General features: G+C 37.1%; 1 protein-coding gene and 1 pseudogene across 3 annotated transcripts in view; both read left to right on the top strand.

The window, feature by feature from the left end:
• Positions 1-3274: 3274 nt before the first annotated feature.
• LOC100010188 (adenosine 5'-monophosphoramidase HINT1-like) lies at positions 3275-3653 on the top strand (annotated as a pseudogene).
• Positions 3654-9967: 6314 nt separating this feature from the next.
• Positions 9968-14188, top strand: part of DIAPH3 (diaphanous related formin 3) — a 445793-nt gene continuing 441572 nt past the window's right edge. For all 3 annotated transcript variants that reach the window (XR_008913852.1, XM_056806852.1, XM_056806851.1), the window contains exon 1: positions 9968-10301. Coding sequence is in view for 2 of the 3 variants with exons in the window: in XM_056806852.1 (XP_056662830.1) it covers positions 10113-10301 (189 nt within the window). In the remaining variant the exon portion in view is untranslated. The remainder of the gene's footprint in view (positions 10302-14188) is intronic.

Below are 14188 nucleotides of genomic sequence, written 5' to 3'. Positions count from 1 at the left end.
TTTCTTGAATGACAGTTGGTTATTGCATGGCAAATTAATTTATTTTCAAAATGACTTCTACAATTTATTTGGGTTTCAGCAATTCACTTTAAAAATTAAGTATACTTTTACATCAATACTTATAATTACTTGATTCCTTTTCCCTCTCTATTTCAAAACTTGGGAATGGGACTGGGCAGTGTGGCTTTTTACCACTTTCAAGTAAACTACACTTAAGAGGCTCACACACTAATAGGAAGATCTCTATTCTCCTTTAAACAACTCTATCATCTGCAAACATAGGCAGATTAATTTTCTAATCAAAACATTCTGGGAAACCATTAAGCATGACATTAAACAGTGTTGTACTAATTACATTCCCTATGAAGAATTTCCATCTGAACTTACAGGAAAAGACCCTGGAGAAAACTTATCAGAGCACAAATTGCTTAAATGTATTTTCAGAAGAATCACACATCCACATAATAATTTTGCTTTTTCACACCCACTTTAAATTAACTCTACTATGCTTCATTATGATAGTAAGATCTTTTTGACCCTGTTAAACACACAGTTTTGTGAGTGTGGCAAGAGAATGTGCTTAACTCCACAGCAAATATTTCTTCTATAATGAATATTTGCCTCCTGCTATCTGTTACTTTGGTTGGGGAAACAGAAATGTGTGTGTCTGTATGTGTGTTCTGTTTGGGAAAGACATTTCTCACAAGACCACTCAGAGACAGAAGCAGGAGATGATGTGTCCCTAGTGTGGGCTTTGGTTGGATAAAAGCACTTATAGTAAGCTTGGTGGGAGCTAGGAGTGAACTCCTGCAGAAGATACAGATTGTGAGAAGATCCGAACAGTGTGTTGAAAAGCGATCAAAGAAGAAAAATGGACACAAGTCCAACAAGCTGGAAGTGAACCCTTCCCAACATGGGTTCCTGAACCTAGAAACTACATTGTAAGACTTCAAGGTTCTGCAGATCAAGTACTAATTTTCAGTGTCTCTCAGATTCTGAGGTATAGTTCAAATCATTGATTGGACAATTTATTAAAAATCCCTTTTGCCCTCCCCTTGGTTGCTGTGGTGTGCTGATATTGTAGCCTGAGAAATACCAAGAGAAGGTTCTGGAAAGCCCATTTTTTCCTCTCCTACTAGTGTATAGGATTTATCCTGGAAGCTGATAGAAGAATCAGAGGGGAGCATACTTAGAAATTATATTCTCTGGGATTTGGGGAAATTGTAGTCTGAAAAGTGTAGATGAAAAAGATTATTTGATTCTTTCTTGTTTTATGCCTTCAATTCTATTTTAAATGGATATCTCTTTGCATTGCTCTGAAGTCATCTGATTGATTCTGACTGTTCACGGGAGGTTCCATGGGGTCTCTGTGAATGGAGGTTGAATGAACTCTAATGAGTTTTTTTGTTGTTTAGTCATTTCAGTCATATCCAACGTTTTGTGACTCCATTTGGGGTTTTCTTGACAAAGCTATTAGAGTGATTTACCATTTCCTTATTCAGCTCATTTTACAGATGAGGAACTGAGGCAAACAGAGTTAAGTGACTTGCCCAGAGTCACACAACTAGAAAGTATATGAGGTCAAACTTGAATTCTGGTCATTATGACTTCAATCCTAGTGCTCTCTTCACTGTGCTGCTTATTCTTTTGTGGTAGAACTAGAAATGTTATATTATCTTAGTGGAAAACTATTTTTAAAACTTTTTAAAGTTGGTTCTCCTGTGAGGTGGGCATAACAATATCAAATAGCAATTAAGTGATACTTCAAAGTTTGTAAAGTGCTTTAAATATATTCTGTCATTGGATCCTCATGACAATGCTATGAGGAATGAGACAGTGCCCACAATAGCAATAACCTTAAACAAAAGATAAAGTAGCTGTGAACAGTATGGAAGACATGGTACTAATTTAGTGTTAGGAACTTGGTTCCTCTACAGAACTGGAATTATCTTCATTTCATGACTCAAGGAAAATGACTTTAGGGGACAATCTTTGACAGATGCTGCCCTGATTTACTGTTGCCTGTTTTTTCCCAAACTTTCATCCTCATAATTATCTTTTTTATTCCCTGCCCTGTTTAATTTACTGTTGCATTACTGTTGTAATGTGTTTTTGGGGGAACAAATGCAAATGGCAAAAAAACAAACTGTTCACTAATGTTCCACATGAACCTTGAAGAACACTGTAGAGTCTACATGGGAAATAACATCCTGCATTGGCTAGTTCAGAGTTCCTTTTAAGAACTCAAGAGTTTTGCTTCAGTAGTCTGAACTTTTGTTCATAAAGGGCTAAAATCTAACTAATTAGAACGCCCTTCATACTTGCCTTTCCGATGGCTTATGGGAGTGGTGGCTGTGGTGATAGCTGTGGAGTTGAACAAATCCCTTGTTCAAATAATTTTTCCTTAGCTCAGGTAATGAAATGGAACAGTAGCTAAGTGGCAGAAAACAGACAACGAGTCTTCACATTCTTAAATAAACTGCAATGAACAATCCTCAACTTTTTTAAAATAAAGTATGAAGAAGCTTTTCCACTAAAAGTGAAGCAATTAGAGAACAGATAACCATTAAGGGGCCTAAAGTCCTGCAATGTCTCAAATGGTTTTTCAAAAAAACAAGAAACATGTTCTAGGACAGTCTTTCTTAAAATGGGGTCCAGGGAGCCCTGAGGAATCTCTGAAATCCTTTTACTGGGTCTGTGAAGTTAAAATAATGTGATAACAACATTAAGATATAATGATTTATAATATGGCAAATATCAATAGATCAAAATCCACACAAAAACAGCATAATGGAGGGTCCTCAGTGTTTAAAGAATACAGAGGTTTGGTTCTTGAGACCAAAAAAGGGTGAGAGCCACTGCCCTAGGGCGTTCTCAAAAAGTCAGCAACTTTGAAGAGAAGGAGCTCTGGCTATAGAAGAAGAATCCAGTATCTCTGGACTTTTAAGGGTTGGTTTCTTTCTCCTTCCTTCATCAGCTAAGGTCTCTCAAATGGAAATACTTGTCCAGAAGCAGGCATTTGGTAAGAAGGCTAAGAGAAGTCAGGGGAGTGAAGAACTCAACAGAAATGTTGTGACCAGAAAAAACAAAACAAAACAAAAAAACCTGAAGCTTCAGAGGTATGAGTTACCTTGGCCACATTTGTTCCCTAAATGTGTGCCTTTATTAGTGAACCCAAGAATGGTTTTTAGAACCTGTGCCTGGGCGTAGAAGCTGTGTCACTGCCGCTGGGGTGGATGGCAGCTAGATACGACTCCGAGGGAGAATTGTAGCAATGGCAGATGAGATCAGCAAAGCACAGCCTGCCAAGCCTGGTGGAGACACCATCTTTGGGAAGATAATTTGCAAGGAAATCCCAGTCAAAATAATTTTTGAGACTGACCAGTATCTTGCTTTCCATGATGTTTGCCCACAAGCCCCAACTCATTTCCTGGGGATACCTAAAAAACCTATTCCCCAGATATCTGTAGCAGAAGATGATGATGAAAATCTTCTTGGACATGATGATTGTTGGCAAGAAATGTGCAGTTGACTTGGGACTGAAGAAAGGATATCGGATGGTGATCAATGAAAGTCCGGATAGGGGGCAATCTGTCTATCATATCCATCTGTATGTCCTTGGTGGATGTCAAATGAAATGGCCTCCTGGATAAATTGTTGGAATGTGGGCAATAGGGCAGGTTTATAACTATGTTAACTTGAGTATACTTAAAGTTTTCTGTTAAATAAAAAATTGGGAAATCATTTCAAAAGGTAAGCAATAAAAGACCTGTTTTCCATGCTTCTGAAAAAAAAATTAGTGAACCCTGTGTGTGACCACTTTTCCCAGTGATTCTGAATTTGTAGGAAAGTGTGCTCCAAATTTACTGGGGAATATTTTGTATTATTTGTATTATTTGAATTTTTTGTATTTTGAATGAAAGAATTTGAATGAATATTTGTATTATTCTTATAATAATATCTTAGTAAATGTCTTTGCTTAGTGCTAATTATGTTCTCTATCTTCTAAAGGTAAGTGAGTAGATTAGAGTTGGTGAGCTATAGTTTTAGGAGTATGAACCCAAGGAGTACCTTGAACCTGGAGTAGGTGGTCTCTGGGGGATCCAAATTGTGAATATGAGTTTTTAATGATAAGGGTACAGAGTAGGAGGAAGGATATACTAAGCCACAGAGATTGCCAGCAATGAATGCTTCATAACTTAATAGGCATCATAGTATCTGGTTTTTACTTGTTTCTTCTTTGTTACCTATGGGAAAGGGTATTTTGGTAACTGTTTTTCAAATATTCTCTGGAAAAAATGGGCCACATTTTTACATTTAATCTACATTATTATCATGTTCTTCATCACTTTTTAAAAAATTTTATAGTATTTTATTTGATCATTTCCATGCATTATTCATTAAAGACAAAGATCATTTTCTTTTCCTCCCCCCCACCCCCCGTAGCCGACGCGTGATTCCCCTGGGTATCACATGTGTTCTTGACTCAAACCCATTGCCATGTTGATAATATTTGCATTAGAGGGTTCATTTAGAGTCTCTCCTCTGTCATGTCCCCTCAACCGTTGTAGTCAGGCAGTTGCCTTTCCTTGGTGTTTCTACTCCCATAGTTTATCCTTTGCTTATGAATAGTGTTTTTTTCTCCTAGATCCCTGCAGATTGTTCAGGGACATTACACCGCCACTAAAGGAGAAGTCCATTACGTTCGATTATACCACAGTGTGTATACAATGTGTACAATGTTCTCCTGGCTCTGCTCCTCTCGCTCTGCATCTTCATCACTTTTTAAAGACTATGCAACCAACAAAACAACCAAGTGCATTTGTAGCCATTGTTGATTTTAGAGGTATAAAATCTTCAAGCAGAAAATTTAACAATTCCTCTCAAAATTATCTCTGGAAACTTCTGACTATAGGCTGATTGTCATTTTCAGGTATTTTGGACAGGAAAAAGTCTGGATCTACTTCTGTGGGACTGGGATTAATTTAGTGGGAGAATTTAGGCCTAGAGGGGCATTATAGGATAGATAGTCTCAGATGTGGAAAGGATTTTAGCAGTCATTGAGTATACCCTATATCTGAAAAGGAGGCTCCACTACAACTTCAACCCATGGGAAACTGATTCCATGTTGAGGTAACCCATTCCTTTAATCATTAAGCAGCTTTTCTTTACAATAAAACCAAATTTGTCTCTTTGTAAGTTTCTAATTTTTCCCTCTTGGGGTCAAGCCAACCAAATCTAATACTTTTTTAATGTTGATAGCCATTCAGATACCTAAACACATCTATTGTGACTGCTTTTTGTTTTTTCCTGCTCTAGCTAATTCAATTAAATAATCATCTGGCATAGTTTTACAATCTCTCCTCTCTAGTTTCCTGAAGTGCTCTGCTCTATCATTGCTTTTCTTAAAATGTGGCAACCAGAACTGAACATCATACTCAGATGTGGCAAAATATACTGGGACCATTTCTTTCTGGATTTTGAGTAATATTATTGTATCTTAAAATTAAGTGAATTTTTCTGAGTAATATTTTGTATTGGCGATACATATTGAATTTGCAAACTTTTAAAAAAGCATGAGAACTTTCTAATGGGAACTAAAGTCTACCTTTGCTTTCTCCAAATGCCTGCTGAGTTTTAAAAAATGCAATATATAATGCAAAATAGGATATTATATTTACCATGATTACGTTTCATCTTAGGAGGTTTGGGTCATCATTTTAGCTTGTCCATATGTTTTTTATTTTACAATTTTAATCATAAACTTAATAGATACAAATACTCAAATGTAGAAAAAAATTCTTAAATATTAATGGTAAACTTTCATTTATATTTTATTTAAAATGGGTTTGTTGGTTTTTTATTGAATTTTTTATTGAATTTTTTATTCCCATGTATAAAAATTTTTTAACACTTATTTTCTGACAATTTGCCATCCAAATTTTCTCTCCTTCCCCTTCTCTTCCTCCCTCCTAGAGATGACAAGTAATCTGATATAATTTATACATGCATTATCATGCAATATATATTTCCATATTCATCACATTGTGAAAAAAGGCATATATGACATATACAAGGAGAAACTCATGAAGGAAATAAAGTGAAGAATAGTATGCTTTGATCTGTATTCAAACTACCAGTTCCTTGTATGGAGGTGAACGCTATTTTTCATCATGTGTCTCTTGGGATTATCCTGGATCTTTGCACTGCTGATAATAGTTGTCATTCCTATTTGGTCATCATACAATATTGTTGTTACTCTATATAATGTTTGAGTTCTGTTCACTTCACTTTGCATCAGTGCATATAAGTCTTTCCATATTTTTATGAAATCTTCTTGTTGAACATTTCTTATGCCACAATAGTGTTCCATTATCTTCATGTACCACATCTTTTTTTGTTTAGTTATTCTAGTGATAGACATGCCTTCAGATTCTACATTTTTGGCATCACAAAAAGAGCTGCTAAATACTTTTATACAAATAGTTTCTTTTCTTGGTTTATTGATTTTAATGAAGTAGTAACAAAATTATCATTTAAAAAATGTCTCCTTAGCTTAAAAAATTTCCTGTATCTTTTTTTTCTTGATTTCTGTGGCAGATAGCATATATTTTGCTTTGCTTCTGTTTTTTTTTAAATTTTTATACTGCAACACAATGACCATTTCTTAGGGCACAATAATATTCCATTACATTTATATGACAAAATTGCAATCAATTAACAGTCATTTATTAAAAACCAGGAACGCACTAGAGACAAAAAAGACAAAAAGAAAAAAAAATCCTCATTGTCTTCATAGGATTTATTTTTATAGGGGGAGATGTGTGTATATAAATATCAACACACATACACATATTCATATAAATATTTTTTATACATATGTAAAATACACAAAGTAATTTTGTGAGGAAGGGCATGCCAATACCAGGGAAGGAGAAAAAGGTAAGGGAATAAGCATTTATACAATATGTTGTGAATCTTAAAAATTACTCAGACTGTACCTTAGAAGATTTGGTTTAGCTATTCCTTTATTTTAAAAATGGAGATACTTGGTCTAACAAGAATCAGGAATGTCTTTGGAACTTTAAAAATACTTTACCCTACTCAGACAGTGCCTTAGGGGAAGATAAAGTTGTAAACTCCTGATTGAACAATGAAAGTCCCTAACTCATACCTTATAGTAAAGCTAGAGAATGTTAAGCTAGGTCTAGTTTTAAATCTAATACAAAAAGGTGTTAAGTACCTGTAAAGGTTAAATTAATCACAAAAAGGTCAAGTAACTTACAAAAGGCAAGCTTAACAAAGAAGTGTGAAGTACCTCAGAAGTTACCTCAGAATGTAACCAGAGAAGGTGAGAACCAAAGAGTGGTGAGAACTAAGAATGGGCAGTCCTGGAAAAAAGCGTCTACTGTGATTGGTAGACATGAAAATTTAAGGGAGGTGACATAAGAGAAAATTTTCTTTAAAAGGATGCTAAAAAAGGCAGTTCAGGCAATTTAGTTCGGACTGGAACTGTTTTCAGAACTCAGTTCAGGAGATTGAATTCCGTGGAGGACTGGAACTTCCTTGAAGATGGTCTTGTGGCGAATGATAAGATTGATTTCCTTTCCTCTGGACTCAGGAAGGCCACTTTGGCCAAGGCCTTTGACTACTGCCTGGCTCAGCCTGAGCCAGAGCAGTTTAAATTAATTCTCTCTCTCTCTCTTTTCCCTTAATTCCTTCTCTCTATATTAATAAAAATCTCCATAATTCCCAGCTGACTTGGGTATTTTATTTGGGAATCATCCCTGGAGACCATTTATTTAGATTTAAGTCAAAACACTAAAATTATCCTTACAATGTACTAAGTGCAACTGTGCAATACAGATGCTATTATTTCCCCCATTTTATAGTAGAGGAAACTGAGTCAAATAGAGGCTAAATGGTTTGCTCAGTGTTCAATTTGAACTCAGACTTTCTGGACTCCATGCTCAGAGCTGTATACACTGTGGCACCAACTGTCTCTAGGACCAATAAAGTCTTCAATTTATTTAATCATTCCCTAGTTGTTGGACACATGGGTTATTTCCAGATTTATTTTCTAGACTAATACTTAGGAAGTATTTTTGTATAGTAACTCTTTCCCTGTGTGTTGCTATCACCTGTATGATAGATTCCAGTGGGACCACTGTTTTTTTTTTCCTTTCTTCTAGCTCTTATTGCTCAATTTTATATTTCTTGCTTTCATATCTTTTTTGGGTCCTGATTCTAGTAGTCTGAAAGTGATTGAAAAATCTAGCTGAACTGCCTTCCTTTCATAGTTCTGCAGGGGAAAGTAAAAGCATAACTTTGGGGAACAGTGTAACATGGCAAAACAAAAGTGTTACATGGTATTAGGGAGTACATAATGAGACAGTTTTACTGGTTGAGATATAGCTAATAGTAATAACCAGACCCTCATTATGTTAGTCATTCTTCTTTCATAGGCTTTAGTCATGCAGGTTTATGAATTATAAAATATTTCTTCAGCATTATTGTATTAATATATTGATGTCATTTAGACACATATTTAAATGTGTATATGTAACACTCTTGAGAGCATAAAGCTAAATGCTTTAAAGCTAAGTAGTTAGCTTTATCTATGAGATATTTATCTTCTTGTTCTGAACTATAATAAATCATGTACTTTTTACTTTCATCAGCTGACCTTCACATCAGCAACCTAGGCTCAACAAAATCTTATAGCACATTTGCTGCATGTTTCTGGTCAACTGATTCCCACCTTCCCTGTCCTTGTTTTTAAGCAAACAAGGCAAGGACCAAGTTTTGAAGCAGCAGGCCTTTAATGAACATTGTGTGGCTTGGCAGATATCTCTAAAGGCAGCTAGATGACACTACAGAAGAAAAGAGTCCTGGAACTGGGGTCAGGGAGATCTGAATTTGAATTTGGCTTCTAGTACACTTGCTGTATAAACTTGTGCTAGTTACTTTAATTCTCTCATATTGAGTTTCCTCATATTAACTGGGATACCTGTAACTTCTCTCAGTCTGTTTCCTCATATATCATGCACATCATTTTCATGGGGATAACAATAGCACCTACAGCACAGGATTGTTGTATGTATCAGATGAGATAATATATGTAAAGTATTTTGCAAACCTGGAATTATTTTGTAACTGTTAGCCTTTATGGCACACAGTAGAGTTTTTAATTTTTTTTTCATTTAAAAAATGTTGAGTTCCAAATTCTCTCCTTCCCTCCAAAACCTTTTCCTTTTATTGAAGATGCACGATACCCATTATACATATGAAGTCTTGGAAAACATTCCATATTAGATATGTTGCAAAAAAGGAAAAAAAATCCAAGAAAAATAAACATTAAAAAAATGTACTCGAGTGCATCCATTCTCTCTGAAGGTGGATAGCATTTTTCATCATGAAATCTTTGCAGTTGTCGGGGATCATTGTATTGATCAGAGTAGCTAGATCCTTTTTTTCCCCTTTTGGTTGACCATGACACATTACAAAGGGACTGGAGCGCACTACCTAGACCTGCAGTTTTGAAACAAAATCAAACCTTTAGTTTTTTTTGTCATTTCAGGAGAAATTGAGATAAAACTACACTTCCCAATAGCCACCGCGATTCTGAAACCGGGAGGGGAGGTGGGATGTTGTTGCGCTAAAGCCAACCTGAAAAGAGCATCGGCAAGGCGAGATGAGACTGTTGAAATGCAGAGCTCATTGAGTCACAGCCCTCCTCCAGGACAGGAGGAAGAGCAGCAGTGTAAAACCCAACTAAATATATAAAGCATATTAATAAGTTCTCGGTCTGTTCTTAGATACCGGCTTCACAACTCTGACCAATACACATTTGCTCCGCGGAAAAGGGCGGGCTTTAGCGCGTGTGCGTAACACTCCGGGTGACGCCAGATTGGCCGAGCCGGGGGCGGGGCGGCGGTGGCGGGAGTATTCAGACTGTGGTGGCGGCTGCTGTGACGGTTGGGCTTGGCCGCATCCGGGAGCGACGCGGTTCGGAGATCGGGTCTGTCGGTCAGTCTCCACCTTTCCTTCCCACGCCACCGGGCGGAGCCGCTGCCGCATTTTCCAGCTCCCTCCGGTTGAGTTCGGGAAGGATGGAGAGGAGTCGGTCGCGGCGTCCCCACCAGCCTCACGGCCTGGCCGGGGAGTCCTCGTCCACGTCCTCATCTTCCTCGTCCTCGAGCCGAAGTGGTCGGGATACCAAACCGCCGCGGCGGAAGGGCCACCCTCTGGGCCCGCCTCCTGCGTTCTCGGAGGAACCGGGGGAGAAAAGAGCTAAGTTTGTAAGTATCTTCCTTATTTACCTGATGGGGATTTGAAGCGGAAGTACTTGTACCTACAGCCTAATCCTAAAGATTTTTCAGGACCTCTGTGGTAGCTAACTAGTGGGGAACTCTAACCTCGGGGGCGGAGAATGTCTTTCAAGTTAACCACTAGGGCTTGACCGCCCGCTCTGGAGTGTGCAGTACCATATAGGGTCAATTTGCATCTGTAAACTTTCTATCGCTGCTGACTTTTCTTAGGCTTGAGACTAATATTATTTTTCTTTTTAAAGTAACATTCTGCTTAATTATCTTGCTGGTTTCGGTCTTGTTAGAAAATTTGCATGATGGGATTGGAGATGACTTAGTTTTAAAACTTGGCAGGGTAGGCGGGTCCTGTAGTCATTCCTGAGGAATGTATTTATGTCATTTTTGGAACTGTCTAAAATATGTAAAACTTTCCCTACAACTTACTGGAATAAACATTTAGCTAGGGAAAATGGAGGCAGATGTAGGCACAGGTTTGCAGTGTTGCAATACTGTCATCAGAGTGAGTCCAAACTGGAAATTTATTCTTGACTTTTCCACTTGACTTAGTGATACAGAAAATTTTTTTGTGTTATACAAGAAGCTTTAATATATGATTTCTGCTAAGACATTGCTATGAATTTGTGGAAAAACATTGGTAGTGACTCATTGCTTTAAGACATAAAAATGACAGAACTATTAGTGTATCATTAAACATAATTTTTAGTTAGCAATAACAGGGTTGCATACATATTGTAACCAAAATTATAATATATATCAAAATAATAACAAATGAGTAATGTGGTGGGTTAAATGTCAGTTTCCATTGCTGAGTCAACATCTTTCCATCTGAGTGTGAGTATGCCTTAAGGCTTTATCTTAGACATTCTTTTCTTTTTATGCTATTAATAATAGCCAGCATTTTTATTTGATGCTTTAAGGTTTGCATAGCACTTTGCAAATATTATCTCATTTGCTCCTCATAACAACCCTGGGAGGTGGGTGCTATTATCTTCATTTTATAGTTGAGAACAGACCAAGGGAATCAGGCAGAGGTTAAATGACTTGCCCCAGGGTAACACAATTAGTAAGGGTTATGAGATTGTATTTGAACTCCCAAGATTTCAATAATCCCTCTGTGGGGCAGGGATATGAATAGGATTTGGATCTATGATTTCATTGGTGTAGAGAACTCTAGCATACCTCTGCAATTTAGGACTCTACAGAGATTAAATTATTTACCCAGGATCACTTAGATTATATGTGTCAGAGGCAGAACTTGAATCCATTTATTCTTGATTCTCTTACCAACTCATCTCCTTAGAGGTCAGTTCTATGTCTAATATGTCATACTGCTTCTCAGATTCTTTTAAACTAAAACCCTAACCTAAGGCAGAAGAGTGGTAAGGGCTAGGCAATGGGGGTTAAGTGACTTGTCCAGGGTCACACAGCTGGGAAGTGTCTGAGGTCATATTTGAACCCAGGACCTCCTGTGTCTGGGGCTGACTCTCAGTTCACTGAACCACCTGCTGCCCCCCTCAGATTCTTTCTGTAGATTATTCCAAAATCTGACCTTCATTTCTCACTTGAATTCTTGTCCAAAATTTGCAACTGCCTCTACCTGGATGCACAATGAACTCTGGTCTTCTTGACTCCAAGCCTGACAGTAGCGGATAGCATGATCATCCTCGAATCAGAAAGAGTCATCTTCCTGAGTTCAAATCTGGCCTTAGACACTGTAAAATCCTTATCTGTAAAAGAGCTTAAGGAAATGGGAAACCACTATGGGATTTTTTCCCCAAGAGAATCCCAGAGGTGCTACCTAGAAAATTGATAGAAACTATAAGAAACAAAAATAATCAATATTTTGAAAAGAAAAATAGGCATACTGTAAATCTGCTCATTCATTTTGAAAACTAGTTTGGAATTATCCAAGAAAAGTCACCATACTGGTCATGCCCTCTGATCCATCAATCCCACCACTGCTGTTAAACCTCAAAGAGATTAGTGACAGATAGGCTCCAAACACATACATACCACTTTTTATAGAAGTTAAAAACTAGAAATAAGGTAGAACTATAATTATGAATTAAATAACTCATAGTACATGAATGTAATGAAGTGATTACAAAGTAAGAAAACAAAATTCTATGATCTTTTCAATAAAGTAGGAGGAGAACTCATCTGCTAAAGCTCAAGTGAGTAGAGCTGAGAGTTTGAAGAGTGTCAGAGTTCTGGAATAATTAGTATGGTGAATATGATGATACAATAAGAGATGAATAAAAGGATTAGAAAGAAGTAGTCAGGGCATTGTTGAAGACATAAGATCATATAATATTCTATCTAGAAGGGACCTTAGAAGTCATTTAGTCTAATTCCTTCATTTTACTGATGAGGAAACTAAAGAGAGTGCTCTTAGTACAAAGTCACAAAGATCACAAGTGACTGAGTCAAGAATCCTCCCAGTTTCCCTGACCCCTAATCAAGTGTTTTTTACATTGCTCCAAGCTACTGCTTAATAACATATTTGTTGTGGGTCAGGATACTTCTAGTAGTGTTCAGTAGTTGGAGTTTCTAAATCTAGTTACTCAGTACCAAGTACTATAAGGTTCTAGAGATGAGACAAAAAAAAATAACGAATAATCTTAATGGACTTAGAAGAACATGTACATAGATGCCCCTGACAGATCTTATAAAGAGGGTACTACTGTCTGTGCATTCACTCATCTTTGTAACACAAGGCACCTCCAAGTCTTTGCCCTTTACCCCCCAGATTCAATCATTTACCAAGACTTGCACTTTTTCCGCAACACACAAAGCTATTAAAGCTTAAAATTGCCCAAAGACCTTGGGAATGCTCTGTATTTGTATTAGTTTGTCACTGTATATATATTGCCCCTCCCTGCCCCCAATAAACTATGAAGATGGTTATTTTTCATTTTTGTCTTTGCATCTCTAGTGCGTGGCAGATGGCAGGCACAATAAATGTTTGTTTAATTGAATTGAATAAATACAAGTTACATGCAAAGTGGTTTCATGGGACTGAGAAAGCACAAAAAACTAGAGAGATTCAGAAAAGGTCTTATGTAAAAGGGAATGCTTGAGATAGGCCTTAACTAGAGATTCCAAGAAATAAGTGAAAATACTTCCCAAACAGATTGGGGAGATGGATTTTTATGTATAGGGAACACATAAGTAGACCAACTTGGCTGAAAAACAGAGTGAGAGGAAGTAATGTATGGAAAGAATTTATATTCCTATTGTGAAGGGCTTTAAATACCAGTTGTTTCAGGTGTATCAGTCTTTATGACCTCATTTGGGGTTTTCTTGGTAAAGATCCTAGAGAGGTTTGCCAGTTCTTATTCCAGACCATTTTGTAGATGAGGAAACTGAGGTTAAGGGGGTTAAGTGACTTGACCAAGGTCACACAGCTCATAAATATCTGAGACTGGATTTGAACTCAGGAAAAGCAATTTTCTGATTTCAGGCTTGGTATTCTACAACTGGATCACCCAACTACCCTCTCATTAATGATTTGGAACATTTTTTCACCTTCTTATGTTATGGTCAGGCCTGATTAAATCTTTCCTCTCCTAGTTTTGCTATTGGAATGAAAAGAGACTCTGTTAGGTAATTTAATAGTTAACAAAAAGAAATTTTCTTATTCCTAACCTAGAAAGGACACAATCAGATTGCTTTTTCTAGGTTGACCTGAGGGTAGGGTGTGGTGATTCCTTCACCTTCCCCACTTCTAGTAGGTGAGGCCTTTTTTTGTCTATAGGCAACCAGGGAGCTTTGTCATTGTGCTTGGCCTCTCACTGAATCATTTATCCACTGACAGGAATTCAAATCCTCTTTAGCCACTAACTAATCTTATTACT

The sequence above is a fragment of the Monodelphis domestica genome, chromosome 8 (genome assembly GCF_027887165.1).
Source record: "Monodelphis domestica isolate mMonDom1 chromosome 8, mMonDom1.pri, whole genome shotgun sequence".
NCBI classification, from domain to species: domain Eukaryota; kingdom Metazoa; phylum Chordata; class Mammalia; order Didelphimorphia; family Didelphidae; genus Monodelphis; species Monodelphis domestica.
The sequence above is the reverse complement of the archived record's forward strand: the minus strand, read 5'-3'. Positions and strand labels throughout refer to the sequence as shown.